Raw genomic sequence first — 19672 nt, forward strand, 5'->3', positions numbered from 1 at the left:
TTTTCAGTTGCTGAATAGCGCGACGGCGTACGATTTCGGATCGCGAATACGAATGCGCGAGCGATCATCCGATTCTGCTTGATGAATTAGGGGCAATGTTTCATTACAGTATCCCATTTTAGGTGATGCTGAAGTTCCACTTTTAAAAATCCCTGATCAAGCAGTTCAATACTGCTCCTTCTATTCAGTTCTGGTTAGTGGTGAGGATGCCAGGATACCCAGCATATCCCTGCACTGAGCTGTCCTAATGCTACACTGTGTACTTAGAAAAGAAGATGCTGTTCAGGCAGGTAAGTATGTTTTCTTGCAGGAGGGGCATCGCCTGTCACTTCTCCAATAAGCACTCTGCCTGCTATTTTGTAATGCAGAACTTTAGGTCTTCTTTGATGTGAGGTTCTTTTGTTAGCTATGAGCTTTGTGCTGTCATTGCAGCCGGATAAAATGCATCTTGACATGAGGTTTCTTTACTATAGCTATGATATTGTTCTGTGGGTTTTTTTACTTCATCTAAAATTGATTTTTTTTTATAGTTTTAATAGTATGATTTTTTTTTAAAAGTTTTTTTTTTTTTTTTTTACAGTGGCTTTAAAATGTTGATGTTTTAGGATTTCTAGGATAAATCGAGAGAGTTGGAGAGCAGCTAGGAACTAATCATTGGTTATGTTGCAGATAGAGGATGTGTGTTTGAGGTTTCATCTTTAAATAATGCGCTTGTTCTGGGATTTTGTTGTCTGTGTTTGGCACAGTGAAAGTTTTCTAGTGTTTGTGCGTTATATAACAAATTGGATAACTGCTGTAACCCGGCCATGTCATGACATTTACATAATCAGTTCACACACTGGGTTCAGATAGAGCAACTATTGGTTGGCTGCTGGTGGAATTTCTATGGCGGTATTGCAGAAATCTCATTACTTATGTGTATGGCAAAAATTACTATACACACACAATAAAGTGGCACCTACTTGCCACTTTATTAGGTACACCTTGTTAGTACTATACATCTTTGTAGTAAAGGTTCAACAAGGTGCTGGTTACATTCCTCAGGGACTCAATCACATAATTGCTGCAAATTTATAAGCTGCTCATCCCTGGTGTAAATTTCCTGTTCCACCACATCCCAAAGGTTCTCTATTGGATTGAAATCTGGTAATTAAGGAGGCCATTAGAGTACAGTGAACTCATTGTCATGTTCAATAAACCAGTTTGAGATAAATTGTGACATGACATGTTATCCTGCTAAAAGTAGCTATCATAAGATCATTGCTACTCTGCGGATATAAAGATATGGTCATGGTAAGAAACAATACAATGGTAGGCTGTGGCAATGCTCAGTTTGTACTAAGGAGCCAAAGGATGCCAAGTAAATATCCTCCATACTATTACACCGCCGCTGCCAGCCTGATCTGTTTATACAAGTTAGGATAGATCCGTTCTTTTGTATTGTTGAAACCAAATTGTGACCGTTCCATGCGATTGTTGCAACTAAAATAGAGGCTCCATAGACCAGGCAATGTTTTTCCAAATGCCTCTTGACCAATTTTGATTCGTTTGCTTGAATTGTAGCCTCAGGTACCTGATATTACCTGACAGGAGAAGCATCTGGTTCTCTGATGCCAAGATGTGCTGTGCATTTAGAGATCTTCCTCATTCCTTGGTTATAATGAGTGTTTTTTCATTCCCCTTTGACCTCTGGCATCAGTAAGACCTATCACACCGAGAAATGCAGAGATAAGACCTATCACGCTGAGAAAAGACCATTCTCTATAAACCCTAGAAATGGCAGAGCAGAGAACTAGACTGAGCCAGTAAAAAAAGGGGGTTGGGTATATAAAACCATATATTATATTTTTTAGTCCTAGCACCATATTAGTTACATAGTAAACTATGCATTACTATTTACTACAATTTTAGTTTTAGGAAGAAACCATTAAGCAGTTAAGCCAAGGGTGTTACGTTAAACAATATATATTCGAATATAAACTATGATACCTACTTTTACCTAAAAAACAGGGAAATGCATGTAAAAACGTAGGGCAAAAAAAATTGTCCATCCTTGCCAACATTTTAAAACTGTAGTCCAATAAAAGTGAATAAAACCATTATTTTTTTTCTAATGGCATTTTAGCTAAAAAAAAAAAAAAATCTTGCTTGATAATTATGCACAATACTCTATTGGACATCATCTGCGATTTTGCTGCCTCTTTGGTTAATTTGATAAATCATTGTGCTGTGTCCAGTGTCTTTACCCAGTCTTTTTCTATTTACAGTTGGGATAATCCGCTGTCCAGTGTGCAATCAGGAGTGCGCTGACAAAGACATCATAGAAAACTACTTTGTGCGAGACACCACTGAAGTTCCCAGCAGCACTGTAGAAAAACCTAGTCAGGTAAGTGCCAACTGACTTGTCCTACAACCAAATGTTTACTCTTATCACAGAAACAATAAGGAAGAGGAAATCTTTATATGAATAATTTTAAACCTCCCTCTCTCTATCCAAGCGGTTGAAAGATAATAACTTTTAGTACAGTTATCACAATTGTTAGCCCATTGTTTTTCAACCATGGACCCATCAGAGATTTCTAGGGGTTCCTTGAGTAATCTGTGCTTCTCAGCTCAGTTTGTGATCCCCAATGGCTATCTGTATCTATTTGGCTATATATAAAGGTGATATTCCTCCCACTGGCCAGCAATGTAAGATGCATTCTCCCTGCCGACCCTCACACTAAGGTACTGTGAGCTGTGGATGTAGTAACTTTAGCAGGGGTTCCCAGAAGACCTGAAAGTTATTGCAAGGAGTTCTCCCCTGGTAAAAAAAAAGGTATAAAAACACTGATTTATGCTGTAACCTTCCCTTTCCCAAATCCTATGTTGCTTGTTATGTTTAAATCTGAATAAAATCTAATAATTTGGATTTAATTTACGCTTTAAGGTTAACTCTACCTAAAGTACACTTATTCTTAAACTTCCAAACTTTAATTTTAGTGCATTTATCTTATTCTTTGTAATAGGGTGGCTATGCCTATTTGTTTTGGCTCTAGCCAGTTGTTCACACTGACATCGCTTCCAGCTGAAACTAAGGTATTCAACAGTGACTTGCTGAAAGCTTTGTAAATCTTTGTATTCTTCAAAGTCTGTAATCGGGCATTTCCTCTCTCTCTCTCTTTAGCAAGTTTGCACAAGCTGCGAGGACAACGCAGAGGCTCGAGGCTTCTGTGTAGAGTGTGTGGAATGGTTATGCAAGAACTGCATCCAGGCACATCAGAGAGTAAAGTTTACCAAAGATCACACAGTTCGCCAGAAAGAGGAGGTGCCCCCTGGTGAGTGACACCTCATGTTGGTATAAAACAGAATAAAGTTGACAGAATTGCAGGAAAGTTCACTAAACTCAAAGTGATATTGTAATATTTTATAGATTCTAGACAGGTAAACTACCTTTATCTGGTATCTCTTGGAGTATTTGGATCCGAGGGCTCCTACCATGGTCATCAGGATCTCCCTATCTCCACACCCTGTATTTATATGTTATGGATATGCAACTGGAGGGGGGATTCCCAGCATCCCTAACAACACCAAACACTTAATTTTAGGTGGTAAGAGAGCCAGGAGCTAAAGGCATTTCTAACCAGCTCTCTAGGTGCTGCCTGAAGCCACTCAACATTTTCCTTATGTAATTGCCAGGAAGATAGTAGAAGCAGGATTTTAGTAGCTTACATCCTTGGTACATTGTCTATATCAACTTAGGTTTATTTTTTTGCAGGTAATGGTGTGTGTACATATATTTATACTGATTTTATTTTTTTGTAGCAGTTGGAGGCAACAGCCAGCGTCCAGTTTTTTGTCCGTTCCACAAAAAAGAGCAGCTAAAACTATACTGTGAAACATGTGACAAATTGACATGTCGGGACTGTCAGCTGCAAGAACACAAAGAGCACAGGTATGCATAGATGTTACATCAATAGTAACATGAATGTGCTGTAATACTGGAGCCGTTTGGGGCAAAGTTTATCAACCTGTTTCAGTACTTTGGCTCATTAACAGTAAAGAACAGTCACCAGTCTAATACTACATTAAAAGGTAAAAGGATATGTCTGAAAGTGCAATTTTTAGCACGAAAGGACTATAGTCTGTTTGCATTGACCTGTTGCATTATCAGAGAAATTCAGACACACTTTTATAATGAAAAGAAACCTGTGCTGGTCATGAAATGGTAGTCAAAGGATGCTAATGAAGAATGGTTTGGTTTGATATTTTCCTGATAATGAGAAATAGGTAGATGATTGGGACATTGTTATCCAAAACTAAAGTTGTCTTTTGATTTTTTTTTTTTTTTTACACGACTGTTTTGGTTTCAGTAGTTCGCTGTCAACTTCTAAATTTTATAGCTGCATCCATGCTGATGCATTGCCGTGATATCATCAGACTGTCGGTAGACTGTCCTGAAGTCTTCTGGACTCTCTTTATCACAATCCCGGGAGGCTTTATTACAGCCCACCTGCGTGCAGAGCAACACCAAAGCAGAAAAATTGACAGTAGCATGTAATGCTGGTCTAGATAAATGGGGAAGTTTGAGTCATCAAACCACTTTTTTTACTTTCTCTTTCAGGTACCAATTTATTGAAGAAGCTTTTCAAAGCCAGAAGGTGATCATTGACACTCTAATATCAAAGTTAATGGAAAAGAACAAGTACATAAAATTTACTGGAGAACAGATTCAAAATCGGTAGGTACTCAAGGTGTTCATGTTCAGTGTAAAAGATGACATCGTCTCTGTACCCTTTTAACATTTTTTTTTTTTAACTGCAGCCCTCTTGCAATATAACCTAATGATGCCATCTGAGCTGCACGTGTAAGAAAAAATTGTTACCTGTAGCAGAAATTATAGTATACAATTATGAAAGATTGACTTTATAAAACTTATTGAATATTATCCAGACTGCCATTTATGACCTGGTTCTAAAAAAAACAGCTGGCATGCATGGTGCTTTGATACTCTGATACTTTGATTTACCTTTCTAAATCCTTGACCAAAACGAGTATTCAGCTAGGGGGTTCAGCTAATTTCCGCACAACTTGCTTCGGTTACCTACATGCTACTTTAAATCGCAGACTTTAGGCTTTGTCTACATGGACTTTTTTAAAATGCCTATAAACGTTCCTACTGCGTTTTTTTGCCCTTTTATTAGAATTTTAAACCTTGCCTTTAAAACGCTGGAAAACGTCTATGCCGCGTTTTTAACGCGTTTACGTTTCAAGTGCTTATAGATGAGTGAAAAGGCCTCAATAAAATCAATGGAAGCGGTTTCCCACGCTTTTAGGCGTTTTCCAGCAATAACCCCGCATTTTATTTTTCAAACATTGTAAGCAGCGTTATAGATAACATACATTTATAAACGTTCCTCAAGGAAACTCGGCCCTGGTGTAGATTAGCCCATTGGAATGTATGGGAATTTCAAACATGGCCTTTTAAAGCCTCAGGTTAAACGCTGGGGAAAACGTCCCTGTAGACCAGGGGTGTCAAACTTAAATACACAAAAGGTCAAAAATTTAGACAAATCCAACTTTGAAATTTTTTGAAAAAATTTAGCATGTTTTTCTTTCTCATTAGATATAAAACTTTTTCAAACAAACAAAATAAAGAGGTTTTGCTTCACATTCAATCTGGAACAAGCCTAAAATAAGGAAAAAAGCATAAAGATTTTTTTATTATTATTATTTATTTAGGAAAAAATCTCATGCCTCATACTCTTTGTAGCCTTTTTTTTTTTTTTTTTTAATTATTTTTATTAAAAGATATCAATACAGAAAAAAGAAAATAAAGTGGTCGTAACATACAGTTCAAAAAAGAACATACAGCAAGGTTAGGTTCTAACAATACATATTTTCAAGCTTGTGGCTTAACGGCCAACCGCATAGAAATACAAACATTGTAACCAACCCGTTGTGCTGTATCAGTAGCAGGAACCATGATATCTTAAGGTTTTCAAAAACATTTTTATAAGAAAAGAAAAATAAAAGAAGAACAAACAAATTACCTAAGAAAGAGAAAAAGGGAAGAAGGAAGGGGGGGGTGGGGTTTAAAGTGGGCATTGACCAGCTATAGAATCAACCACATCTCTGAAACAGTGGCAGAATGCAATTAGGCATCCATCCCAAAATATTCAGGTATCTAGAGGGGTGGTCGTAACAAAAGGCAATATTCCTCAGTAGTGATAAAGTGGATCCAGTGGTACCAAGTCTGTGTGATTTTTTCCGCTTTCTTAGCGTCAGTGGATATCATATCCTCCATGTGATATATATCAGCAACCTTTTGCAACCAATGTACTACTGTCGGAGGGGCAGTATTCTTCCATAAGGCTGGGATACAGGCCTTAGCTGCATTGAGAAGGTGTCTCAGGAGAGAGTTACTATAGCACCTGCGGGACATGTCCAAAACATGAAGAAGTGCCAGGGCCGGATTGCCCCTTATATCCACTTCTGTAAGCTTTAAGATAATATTGGCTACCGAGCTCCAATATATTTGCAATTTTGAGCATTCCCAGAAAACATGCAGTAGCGTACCCTGTGTGTCGCCACATCTCAAGCAGGTGCTATCCGACCCCGGGAAAATCTTATCAAGCTTCACCGGTGTCCTGTACCAGCGAGTGGCCAACTTGTAGTTGGTTTCCTGATATTTGTTGCAAATGGTCGCCTTATGACAGAAATGGAGCAACATATCTCTCTGGGCTTCAGTAAAACAAGTGTCCAAATCAGCTTCCCATTGGGATACAAATAAAAGGAGTTCTGGCGTATATACAGATAACAGGCTTTGATAGACATGGGAAAGTGTGCCCCGTACAGGTTGACCAGTTACACACAAGTCCTCTAGAGGAAGAAGCGATCGGGCTATTGTATTGGGCCACGGCAAGGATCTCAGAACATAAGTGAGTTGTATGTGGCGCCAGGGCAACAATGAAGGGAGATCCCTTTATGTTTGTAGGGTTGGAATATGTTGCCATTCCCCATTGTGTATGAAATGGAATATTCTATACACGGCCAAAGCACTCTATTGGCGAAATATTGGGTCAGTCTGGCCCAGGGGGAATCCAGGATCGCCTAGAACGGGAGACATTGGAGACGGGTATATGGTTACAGTTTGAGAGGAGAAGTACTTAGTGACCACTTTCAAGGTCTGGCCAATCAATGGATAGGTGTACTTTGCCGTCCTGGCCGCCGGTGTTGACCAGGCCAATGCGGCAATGGGGGCAGTAGAGCATGCATCCTCCAATCCAACCCACAGTTTGGAGCGGCTATTAGTGCACCAATCCAGCAGCCTAGACAAGTGCACTGCCTGATGGAATAAAACTGGGTCAGGGAATGCCATTCCTCCGTATTTGTAGCCTTCTGAGTTAAATTTCAAGATTAACCTTTTTGCACAGGCTAACAATAATAACAATTTTCTTCTATAAAAATCCAACCATTCAAGTCCATGTCTTGGAGTAGCAAAGTACAGCTGAGGGGGAGTGCTGGAAATGTCAGACACGGCCAATGCGGGGCTGGATCTCCCTCTTCATTGAAATAGCACCGCTACTAAAATTCCCGGCATTACTTGCATCTATAAAAAAGTTCAATGCTGGGCCACACATAGGCAGAGAGCCTGCTGGTCTATAGACACGAGTGATGCCGGGAATTGTAGTAGCAGTTCTATTTCAATGCAGCAGTGGGCCATCTGCAGTTCATATTTAGGATTCCTTTGGGGGCAAAAAAAAAAGGGGGCGGAGTTTGACACCTCTGATGTAGACCAAGCCTTGAGTTAGTAAACTGGTTAGCTCATTTTACATAAGCTACCTCATTAGGTTGGTGGGTGCCCTATTTAAATATCCATCCCTATATTTCTGGCATAGAAGTGATTTACAGGTTATGAGGTTATGTACATGACATTTCTTCCTGGTGGCTAGCATAAACAAAGCACCTTCCCATTGCTTTTCTCATTCTGAAGCAAACTGTGACATTCAGCTGTGTTCTAAGGTTGCATGAGTTTTTCTAATTTGTGGTTTTCTTGTTTAGTGAATTTGGCTGTAGTCCATGTCAACAAGGAGTTTAAAACCCTTATAGAAGATAGGTTTTTCGGGATGCTAGTTAGAAGTAGTTAAAACCACATTTTAAAATGTGAGACTTCTCAAAAGCTCTAAATTTTCTCAGCCCTTCAAGAGCCTTTGCATTGATGTGTGCCCACCCCCTCCCCCCCTGTCCAGGGGGGGGAACTTTAAAAACACTTCTGACAGTTGGGTCTTTGGGGACAGTAGTTTATCCAAAACAGAGCGGGCTGTTTCCAGTTTTTTTTCGACACTCTTTTAGCGTCAGCTAGGACATTTAGGAGAGTTTTTCATCCTTCCCATTAGGACTCTCCGAAAGTAGGCCAGTTATGATGGCCTTCTGTTTTTGTTTGGTTTTGGTTCTTCCATTGCTAGCCCCACTCCTTTTTCCTGGTGTTCTGGTTGGAGTATATTCGATCATTCCCTGAGTGAAATATTTTTCATATCAAGCTCTGCTGTTCCAGAGTCTTGTTATTTTGGTCTTTTGGGTCTCTGTCTGGCCTTTCCCACAGACCATAAGTCAGTTAAATTCTTACCCCCTTCAACCTTTACTGGGTTATTTTGCTGGAATTGATATTTGTATATATGTATTTGTAGATATATTTTTGTTTGTTTTTTTTCTTGGTATCTGGTAAAAAAAAAATTGCCAGTACAGCCCTGTGGAATAAAAATGTATACTGGTAATAAATGACTAAACAACTAGAGATGTACACATTTTGTTTGGTATTATAAATAATATTGTACTCCTAAAAAAGGTTTGCAAATCGCTTCACAGATCATAGTTCTGGAAATAAAACAAAAGAAATATTTTGTATGAAACCCTTAAAAATTTTCAGAAGTTGACAGTCTTTGATTTGACATTCATTTCAGTCCCTGGCAAAAGATCGCCGCACAAAGCTTCTGAAGCAAAAGAATGAAGTAGACGGTTTCTCTAAACAGCTGGAACATGTAGTCTACTTCTCAAAGTGGGCAGTGTCCAGTGGAAGCAGCACAGCATTACTCTACAGCAAGAGGCTGGTAAGTTTTTGTTTCTACATTGAAATTTCCTCTTTTATTCTACTTGGCCAAAATCTTTGACACAATGCAACAAAATCTGTATAAATATGTATAAGTTAAGAAAATCCTTCACTTTAGCTCTGTAAAATATATAAATATATAATATATATATATATATATATATATATATTTATTTATATTAGCAGGTCATTGTGTAAAATCTTATTTTCTGAACAAAAATTGTTGTTTTATTTCGGTTTTAGATTACCTTTCGCCTCAAGCATTTACTTCGTGCACATTGGGATGTGGCTCCTGTGACCAATCGTGTCCAGTTTTTGTGTGATGCAAATTCCTGGGCACAGAATATCTTTAATTTAGGTAACTGACCTCTTATAGACAGATCAGATGCAACTGTAGTTTCATCGTAATTCTGTTATTTATTGGGTTTTGGCAGTGTGACAAGCGATTTATTTGTTTATTTCCCCTCACTATTAATTAGGTTCGCTGGTGATAGAAGAGGGAGACCCAGCACAGCAGACATCTCCTACTGATAATAAAAACACTCATGTCACACCAACCAACAACCAGCTGTCCAAGTTCCCATCCCAAATCAGCCTGGCGCAGCTCCGACTCCAGCACATGCACCAGCAACTCCTCGCTCAACGCCAGCAGCAAGCACAGCGCCGACCCAGTGCCAATGTCCCTCCACAACCTGTGGCTGTTAACAACCCCAGAGTGCAAGGACCTATCCAGCACCCACCACAGCCTGGCAATCCAGTAAGAAACATCTTTAAGATTATGGCTTAAGTTCTTGTTTTTTTTTTTTTGCTCTGTTTTGTTGTTCTACAGGTTGAAGTTGCTACTTTGTGGTTTCCATCAGTTTTAAAGCATAAAGTTTTGTTGAGATTTTTCCTGGTTTTGACTGTGAAGACAATAAAGTACACTTCAGAAGCTTTACAAATGTATTTATTTTTGTGTTCCCATTTTAAAAAGCCATGCTTTAAGTAAAGGATATTAGGAATCCAACTCCTTAGAGTAGAGGGTCACCAGGGATGACTTCAACTTTTCATTTTGTATCATCAAACATCAACACTGTAACGCATAACAAATTACCCAGCAAAAACACTTTTATTTTCTGCCACTAAAAAGCTTTTTTCATTTTTCTACTTTGATATCAGCCAACTCTGGCAAATATTGAAAAACCTTGCTAGTTATTTGGCCAACCAAAGACAGGTTGGAAAATCTTGCATTGGGGGCCTTATGTCATGTAATGTCCAGAGAAATATATTACATATTAATATGATGTCCTGTGTCTAAAATGCTCTATGGAACACAGAGAATTGTGGCTGCATCTCTACTGTATACCACAGTTTACCTGATAGTTTGTGTGAAATCAAATGTGTGTTAGATGTGAATTACTGAATTTAATTTTTCCTCCAACAGGTCCAGCGTTTTGTGAATATTCAAAACATGAATCCCAGAGCCAATGGCATGTTATTATCCAGCCAGCAAGTCCGATATCCACACAATGCACCTCCTCCTCAGGAAGTTCATATGCAGAACATACCCAGGAGACCTGGGGGACCCAATGCTGTCAGAGTGGCTTACATGCCCCCACATGCTATGAAGCAGGTAAAGCATACCCAGCATAAAAAAATCAGGGAAAACCTCAGTTTTGCTAAGAGCAACCCTTTAAACGATACAGTGTGCATAGATTGACCACCAGTAAGATTCAAAAAGAATCTGCTCTTGGGGAAAATATGTTTTAGGTACATATAAATCCCCACTGGTGCAGTAAATTGCATCTCTATTCCAGGTTCCTTTACTGCCTGCCCTAAACATACACAGATTTTCTCCAAATCAACAATACTTTATCCTGGAGTATTGTCCTTATAACGGATGTCCCCATTAGGAGAATGGTCAAAATCTAAAATGATGAGAGTGGAAATACCAATTCCTGCAAAAACTTGACCGTGTCCAACCCATCCCAACTATGTATAAAAATAAGTTCTAGTTGCCACATTAAGACATAATGGTACACAAATTAGAAACAAGTTTACTTTAGAGGTAGATCCATTGTCTGTGAGTACAGCAACGCACCAGAAGCCTAACATTGCTTAGGCAGCTGATGAGCCCTGTGTGTGCAGAATCATCACAGCGAGGATACAGACAGAAGTTACAATAAGAGCTGTTACAATCTTTCTATACTCCATCCAAAGTTTAGGCTCTACATATATTTGACTATGTTTGCACTGCTCAGGAACAATCAGAAAACATTTAATTCTGCCAGGTGTGGTATTCAAAGTATGTGGTATTGTAAGTTCAAGTGTTAATTGGCTTTTTTTATTACTGCTATGGCTTGTATTGTGTGTTGTAGTAATGTTTCTGATATTTATATATTTTTCCAAAGTGGCAAATCACTGGAAACCAAACCCAGGTTAACCAAGGCGCTGGGAACTCCTCCACTCCATCCAGCCCAACTATTACCAGTGTGGCTGGAGGTGATGGGAAGGTCTTCCCCTCCCCTGTGATCGAGCTGGTGTCTTCAGCTGCAAATTCCTTTAACCTCCCACCACTGCCCGATGTAAGCATGACATTCTGCTACCTCCTACTACTTCATCCATGCTTTAAAGCTGAATTCTCTAAACATTATTTATTTCTTACAGATTGACAGTACAGATAACATCATGGTGGACAAGATGATGCGAAAAGATGGCAGAATAGATAACAATCAGCAGAGAATGTCAGCTCAGCGAACCGTTCAATCACCAAACTCCTCTGTGCCTTCTCCAATAGGTTAGCAATTTAGGATTTACTGTATGTAGGATGTAATATATTTCCTGAATTGGATAAAATATATTTACTTTGCGCAAACATCTGAAACTTCTCCAAACATGCACAAATTTGTTGTTATCCTTCTACAAATCTGTGTTATCTGTAAAGTATGTTGAAACTGTCAAAGTAATTGACACCCATTATTATTCTTTTCATAGATGTCAGGTAGGATTAAAAAAAATGTCATAAACAAATAGATAATTTGATGATTTGTTCTTTGCCCTTTGGGTTTTCTGTATTTGTAAACCAGTACCAATGGCACTTCTATTCAGCACCATATGCCAATTATCTTTGTATCACATCAAACTCTGTCACCAAATCAATATTCAAAACATCTACTTCACCTTCACCCCACAGGTAAAAAATAAACTCAGACACTCAGAGGCCTCGTTCCTACACACCAATCTTTTTCCCATTTTGATTGAATTTATTTAATTTGTAAAAATGGTCGTGCTTACCATGTGATCATCGTTTGGGACTGTGGTGATCTGACGCACATCTTGACTATATAAACATTTAGCGGACTTAGATTTTGGTGAGTTTTTTCTTACCCGTGGTAGACTTTTTTTGTTTGACATAATATAAAGATAGTTGGCATAAGTTTGATTTATAAATTACTCTGACTTTATTACACTTGGGAGTTGTCTGCAATTAAGACAATTGTACATTTTTTCTTTGGTGCTTTTAGCCTTGTTTTGTGTCACTGTTGGAGTATCCAAGGCTAAGACAGAGCTTTCTGACTTTGGGCAATTACATTCTGTAAAGTTTTGTTGGTCTTGGTTGCTCCCTGAACTGACTCAAGGCACTCTAAGAGATGCAACAAAGCAGCCCTAAATCATAACTGAGCCTACTCGACTTTCATAGCAGGTATGATATTTTATTCTTTTGAAAGCTACCAAAAATTGTCTTTGCAGCTTTTGTGACTTACCAAAAAGCGCCAATTCTGTCTCCTCTGTTCAGGGGACATATTCCCAGAAGCACTGTAGGAAGTTTGTCTGGATATTTGAGTCTTTTTTTTCTGCCGTGAAGTCCTTCTGGGTTCACTGTCAATCACAAAGTATTGTATCTCTTTCAAATCTGTATGTTTTTTTTGTCCATCTTTTTACTTTTCATGTGCCCATGTTGAGAGGTTGACAATGGTGCCATGGACCTTTTAGACTTCTTTATTGGTCTCAGGAACATCAAGCTGGAAGATGGTCTTTTAGCCTTTGCCTTTAACATAACTGCCTATTATTTTCTTTCTTGTTTCCTCAAACTACTCCTAAGAGTTTACTGTGCTGTGATAATACCAAACAGCTGGGTGTCTTCTTTTTAAACAGACAGAATGACTAATTGCATGATTGGAGAAGTGTGATGGCTATTTTGAAAAAAATTTCCAGTGTTAAATTATTTTTGATCTTACCTATGGGTAGTAACAAACCTGTCCAGACCATTTTTGGATTCCTTGTAAAAAAAAAACTGTTTTCTCTTTTCACACTTGATTTTCTTTACTCAATGACATATCAAAGGCATGCAAGCATTCATGGGACCATTGCTTTTTAATGATTTACTTTTTAAGAGGTATAAAGCACTTTTTCAGTGAGCTCTAAGGGTAGCAGATATTATTTCACAAACATTTCTTTGAGATTCTGCTCCAAGGTTCTGGTTTTGTTTTTTTTTTTGTTTTTTACTTTTTCTGAATGATTTTGAATGCTAATATTTGTTGAGTACTTAAAAATCATGTAATTCTTCGCATCGAGTTGCATCGAAGAGATATATTGGTGTATATTTGGATTGTGGGAAGAGACAGGAGCACTACAACCTAAAAAAGCTCAGTGTGTGTGTGTAATAAACAAATATATGTATTTATTATACACACAATGTTTTTTTATTGGTCCTCTTTTTATCAGTGACAGAAATGAATGTGTCACTAATTTATTTTTTCTTCTAATACAGGTTCCATGGCAGGTGTACATCCTCCAATGCGTACTTCAAGTGCATCCAGTGCAGGCAGCCGAGGAAGGTATTTAATATGTTTTGAGAAATTCAAAAGCCAGCATTTCCTATATTTGTTGATTTGTTGATAGAAAAAATTCCTGAAGCCAGGTAAAGGTTTATCGCTGCAGATGCCAGTATTCATCCGCATATTTTTGACAGGAAAACCAACTGATATTTGTAAAAGCTTGCTTAGATCTTGTTTTTTAGGCTCCTACCCACAAACCCACTATCTGCACTTGCCCACCGCGTGTTAACATCATTGTTCCATACCTGCATGCACAGTCACACAATATGCAGATCACTATAGCCATTCTACTCTATGCAAGGTACATTGGGTACTTGTTTTAAGCAGTATGGCTTGTAAGGCTTACAATATTACAGGCTCTCCTAGAATCTTCCACTGACATGTTTAGCCCCTACTCGACCCCAAAACTAATAAAGCATATTGCTTGTGCCCTAACCCAATCCTCCAATTGCATAAATTGTGGGTACCCAGTTCACTGTAGTTCTCAAGACAATATCTGTGTTCTGCATGCCTTTGTTTGCTAGTAGATAATCCATACCCACCATAGTGACCCACAGCTCATTCTGCTACTGAAAGTCTGCATGGAATGCATTCAAACACTTGCAAGAAATGCTTTAGAGATCTCTCCATGATAGTTAACTGTAGTGTAGACTGCATGTCCTATATTCATTGCTGCATTTCAGTTAATTTTTATATTTCATTCCTAAAACTCGTTTAGTTCTGGATCTTCCAGCAAACCAGGAGGAGCCGACTCCACCCACAAAGTTCCTATTGTTCGTCTTGAGCCTATCCGGATTAAACCAGAAAACAATGCTGACAGCGAATCCTTCGAATATCCCATTGTTGTGGTAAAACAAGGCAACCAACGGCAGCAGCAGCGTCCTAGAAATGTACGTAGCCCTAAAGTAACAGATATCCTGTTGCTCTTGTCCTTCTTCAGTTTTTAAGGATTGTTGAGATGGTTTTGTTAGGGTAACAAAATCTGTCATTTATTAACACCACTTGTACTCCAAGGGAAGGAATAATGCTGCCTTGCTATATAGCAGTAACTCATGCTAATATGAGGAACATTTAAAGTAATCCTTGCCGTAACAACAAGGTCTTGTTACTGTTTTGGAACCCTCCCCCAACATACATAGTGATATAAAAGTTTGACATGAATAATGCAAAAATTGGTCTTTCAGGGGAGATCTTGGAAACTGTAGGAAATCCCAAACATTGTAATCATGCACTTTGCAGGGCTGTCCTCTTGGGTAACATGCCAATTCTCGCTGTGAAGGATAATTATAACATAGTATGAAAGCAACTTTTGCATGATGCGGTCTAAACTTTTACCAGTCTTGTCCTGTTACAACATGTTATAGTAAGTAAACATAATCTAACCCAGGAGATAAAATTTAGGTTCACATTTACACCTGGCACTTAGTTGGAATTGTGATTTATTTTTTGTGATTCTATTGTTACGCCAGTTTGTTTCTTCCCGCAGCCTCAGTACACTGGAAACAGCATTTTAACATCCATGTTGCTTGATCGGAATGGCAACCACACTACCAAAGCAGACCTTGCACCGAGACGAGACACTCCGGATAGTACTGGTGACAGTCATGTCGTTCAACAGAGTTCATACCAACGAAGCAACAACTGGGGCTTGCAGGATCAGGTGACAGAGAGTGGCGGGAAGGACGAGGACCCTAATGAAGATTGGTGTGCGGTGTGTCAAAATGGAGGCGAGCTGCTGTGCTGTGAAAAGTGTCCCAAAGTTTTTCACCTTACCTGCCATGTGCCAACACTAATGAACTTCCCCAGGTAGGAACCTGGCAGGGTTGGTAAGGTGCACTGGGGACATCGGGGTCTATAGCCATTTAGAATTTACTACTATTTGTCCGAAAAACTGACATTCTTTGACCTCATTTATGGCTCATCATTTACGATGGTCGGCTAAAATAAATGTTTGTATAAAAAAAATGGTTTAAAATTTTAATGTTGTATAGAAATAAATTATTCACTGCTTTTTCTCTGCTCATAGTGGTGAATGGATCTGCACTTTTTGCCGAGATCTCTCCAAACCAGAAGTAGAATATGACTGTGACGACCCATCCCTGGCAGAAAAAAGGAAGCTGGGTGGTACCACCTTAATGTCACCAATAGACCAGAGGGTAAGTTTGGTGTAGTCAGTCAGTCTGCAGTTTATTAAAATCCTTACATTGGTTTTATATCTTGTAAATGTTGGTGTTTTATTTAATTTAGAAGTGTGAAAGAATTCTCCTATACCTGTTCTGTTATGAGATGAGTCTCGCCTTCCAAGAACCAGTTCCCCTCACAGTGAGTATCATCATCTTTTTCTGTATTTTATTAGGTTTTGCAGCAGTTATGGGAAGTGGATCATTTTTTTTTCAATATTCATTAAGATTTCGTGATATAATTAATTTAACAGAGCAGTCCCAGTGTTGCAAATTCTGACATTTATTCATTAGGAGGGAGATTACTCCACCTAAATTGTAAATCCAAGTGTGTCTTGTATTACAAAGCCAAATCATGTTGTCATGCCTTCCAGACTGATTTCTAAGTAATATAGAATAAAGAATTGCAGAGATCAACTGTGCCAGAGACACACCTTTATTATAGCCTAATAGTAGAGTTTTAGGAACAGTTTAACCTAGATCGCTTTTGTGAGGCAAAGAAATGGCCAAGCTCAGGAAATCCACTAAAAACATTACTATAGTGTGATTTCAACCAGGTAAAATATGTTTATTTTACATGTAATGCTGTTTAAGTTTTTTTTTTTTTCCCCAAATTGTGTGGGTGGTTTTGAAATGTTGTTTTTCTTCAAGGTGCCTGACTACTATAAAATTATAAAACGACCGATGGACTTGTCACACATAAAGAGAAAACTTCAACTGAACGGATCTCCTCACTACTCTCATCCAGAAGAGTTTGTGAGCGACGTTCGTCTGATTTTCAAAAACTGTGCAGAATTCAATGAGGTAAGATTGATTACTTTTTTTTAGCACTGAGACAGCACTGTAGTGAATTAACTGATAACCTAACAACTTCGTCACCTTGTTGAAAGGCTATGGCCTGGCAGATTCATGTGATTATTGGGGTAACAATTTTTCCTAATTCAGAGCATAGTTTCTATATAATGGAATATAAAAACATGTTGGGGTGACTGTCAGCTTTGTCACTGCTGATTCACATGCCTGTAGCTTTTCAATCAACCCTAGACCACACTTAGACCTGACCACTGCTTTCTGGATTGATTGAACTGCCTATTGCTGCATCTGTGAGCAGTGTCTTTTGGAGAGGGAGCAAAAAGACAATTTGGGTCAGCCAGGAAGATAAAGGAAGTTTTTGATTTTCTTTGAGACTTGTGTCACAAAGTAGCTGGCTTTGGTCCCTGTATTAATATATAAATGGTCCATATAGAGCTCTCTTCCCGATTATTCACTTTAAGGTCATTACAAAGGAGGTGCGCTCTTTGCATCTGGAGGAAAAGAAATGTAATCTCTAGATAAGGAAGGAATTCTTCACTGTAAGGTCTGTGAAAATGAAGGATAGGCTACCAAAAGTAGTAGTTTCAGCAAGTACTATACATTGCTTTAATAAAAAGCTGGATGCTTTTCTAGAAGCACAGAATATAACTCGGTGTTAAAGCTTTAAAGACAACAGAGAATGCTGGTCCAGGAAACATCCGCTTGCCTCTTGGAATCGGGAAGGATTATATTTGTCTTGTTGGAACAAATTGTACCAGGGTTTCTTTTTTGTCTCTATCAACTATATCTAAAGTGTTTTTATTTGTGACATGTTTATTTCCCTAGTGCTTGAACTTGATGGATTTATGTCTTTTTTTTCAACCTGACTGTGTAACTATGTAATTTGTTTAGAGTGGCATAGAGAACCTATAGCCATATTTTTAGATGTTTTAGTCAAATGGGCCGGCAACAGTTTGAAATTATCTACCATTTTCTCTTACAGCCGGACTCCGAAGTGGCAAATGCAGGCATTAAACTTGAGGAGTACTTTGAACAGCTGCTATACAACATCTATCAGGACAGAAAGTTCCCCAAAATCCTGCAGAAGGAAGACTCCAAAGAGAATGAGGACTCTGAGGATGAGTGCGTTCAACCTCGAAAAAAAAGAAAAGGGGAAGAACGGATGTTTTTCAGATGAACTTCTTTCTATGAAGCTGTGTACAGACCATACCTTAGCTGGTATTAAAACTGTGGACTGGCTCTTGGCCTATGACTTGATGTCCCTCCAGGATGAAGCTACAATGTGTTGTGTTGTCGGGCACTCGTCTTTGAACGGACGGCTGATGATGTTGGAAGGGACTGGAATCCTCACATTTAAAGAGTGCAGAAATGTGCACATTTGGACTGTTTGCTATCCCCTTAAAGCAGCCTCGTAACCCCAAATTGTACAAATCACCTTTGTTATCCTTTTTTCTCTTTCTAAAAATTCTATGTAAAGGGAATTAAAACTGCAGGAAAGCACCAACTGCAGTCAGCTCCGTGCTTAGCAGGCTTTCAGTTTAGGCACTGGTGACATAGTTTGTGTGAATGTTTGTTGATGCATAAAAAACATCAGCGCCTTAACTAGATGCCTGGTAGACTAGGAGCTGATAAATGTTGGTGCTTTAATAAATAATAGCTTTTTAATACTTTTGCATAGCTTTTCATTAATGTAGACAAGGATGACAAAGATTTGTCCAACTTGTATTGAATGGTCTGCTTTAATTTACTGACCTACTAATTCTAGAACAGCTTCTGTTTTGAATTAGTTTTTGTTCTTTGTCCTTAAGACACTGCTGACACTGACTTCTGTAAGAAAGAAACGTAACTTTAAAGTCGCTACTGACTTGTTTTGCCTAGATGTTTCCTGGGTGGAATTTGTTTCTTAGCCTTATACTGTGGCAGCACCATTTTACACCAAATCAGATTTCACTCTTTAAAGACCAGGGTGATTTTTTTCCGCCTGATTGATCCAGTTAAAACCATTTTATGAGCACTCTTGTTTGTCTGCTGTTTAGGACAAGTTCGCACCTTTTTTGTGATACAGTATTAATTCCGGGAGATATCCAGAGTTTTGACGTCGTTCCCCTCACTATTCCTAGGGTGTTGGGTCCGTTTATTTCCAGTTATCAGGAAGAAAAAGTAGATAACAGATTGTGCTGTTAAAATGTTAATCAACTCTCATCTTTTAAGACATGAGGCACAAGTTTCATAATTGCTTCAGGGCAGAAAAACTGTTTTCATTTCAAGTTGAGTTTTTTTCTGTTTTAAAACACACTATTGCTCAGTCTGCTTCTTTTAAATAGATTTTTGTGTTTGCCATGTGTTATAATACCAGAACTGATCATTATCTTGTGAACTTGATTGCACATCCAGAAGTGTTAACGCTAAGGAGGGTGTACAAAAACTGTTTCCTGTGAACCTGCTGGAGAAATGATATGGATTTCATGATGGACAGACTAGAAAGACTCGTCCCCCATTCAGAATAGGTTGCTATTTTTCTAATCAATTTTCTTCCATTCTTTAACTTGAAGCAAGTGTTTAAACTTGTCTCCTACATAATAAGCTGTTTATGTGTGACAGTTTAGGTTATCACACATTAAAAGATAAAAACTCCAAAGTTACTTCTTGAGGAGTAAAATAGTGTTATTTTGGGTCCATAATTTAGTTCTAAAAATGCCTTTGCCTCTCACTGTAGAATTATTGCTAACTTATTTTCCCCCTTCAAAATAAAAATCAATATTAAAAAAAAAAAA

The 19672-nt window shown here is 38.5% G+C and overlaps 1 protein-coding gene across 1 annotated transcript in view; it reads left to right on the top strand.

Annotated features, from left to right (window-relative positions):
• The window catches only part of TRIM24 (tripartite motif containing 24), a 45711-nt gene extending 26039 nt beyond the window's left edge, over positions 1-19672 (top strand). The window contains 18 exon segments of the mRNA XM_072399942.1: positions 2268-2386; positions 3167-3317; positions 3805-3934; positions 4604-4748; positions 6751-6777; positions 8919-9089; positions 9332-9446; positions 9568-9845; positions 10512-10700; positions 11479-11652; positions 11735-11864; positions 13839-13905; positions 14624-14795; positions 15392-15711; positions 15932-16061; positions 16153-16227; positions 16737-16889; positions 17881-19672. Of these exon segments, the coding sequence (XP_072256043.1) occupies positions 2268-2386; positions 3167-3317; positions 3805-3934; positions 4604-4748; positions 6751-6777; positions 8919-9089; positions 9332-9446; positions 9568-9845; positions 10512-10700; positions 11479-11652; positions 11735-11864; positions 13839-13905; positions 14624-14795; positions 15392-15711; positions 15932-16061; positions 16153-16227; positions 16737-16889; positions 17881-18075 (2741 nt within the window). The 3' untranslated portion in view covers positions 18076-19672.

Source organism: Pyxicephalus adspersus, chromosome 2 (assembly GCF_032062135.1).
Source record: "Pyxicephalus adspersus chromosome 2, UCB_Pads_2.0, whole genome shotgun sequence".
Lineage (NCBI taxonomy): Eukaryota > Metazoa > Chordata > Amphibia > Anura > Pyxicephalidae > Pyxicephalus > Pyxicephalus adspersus.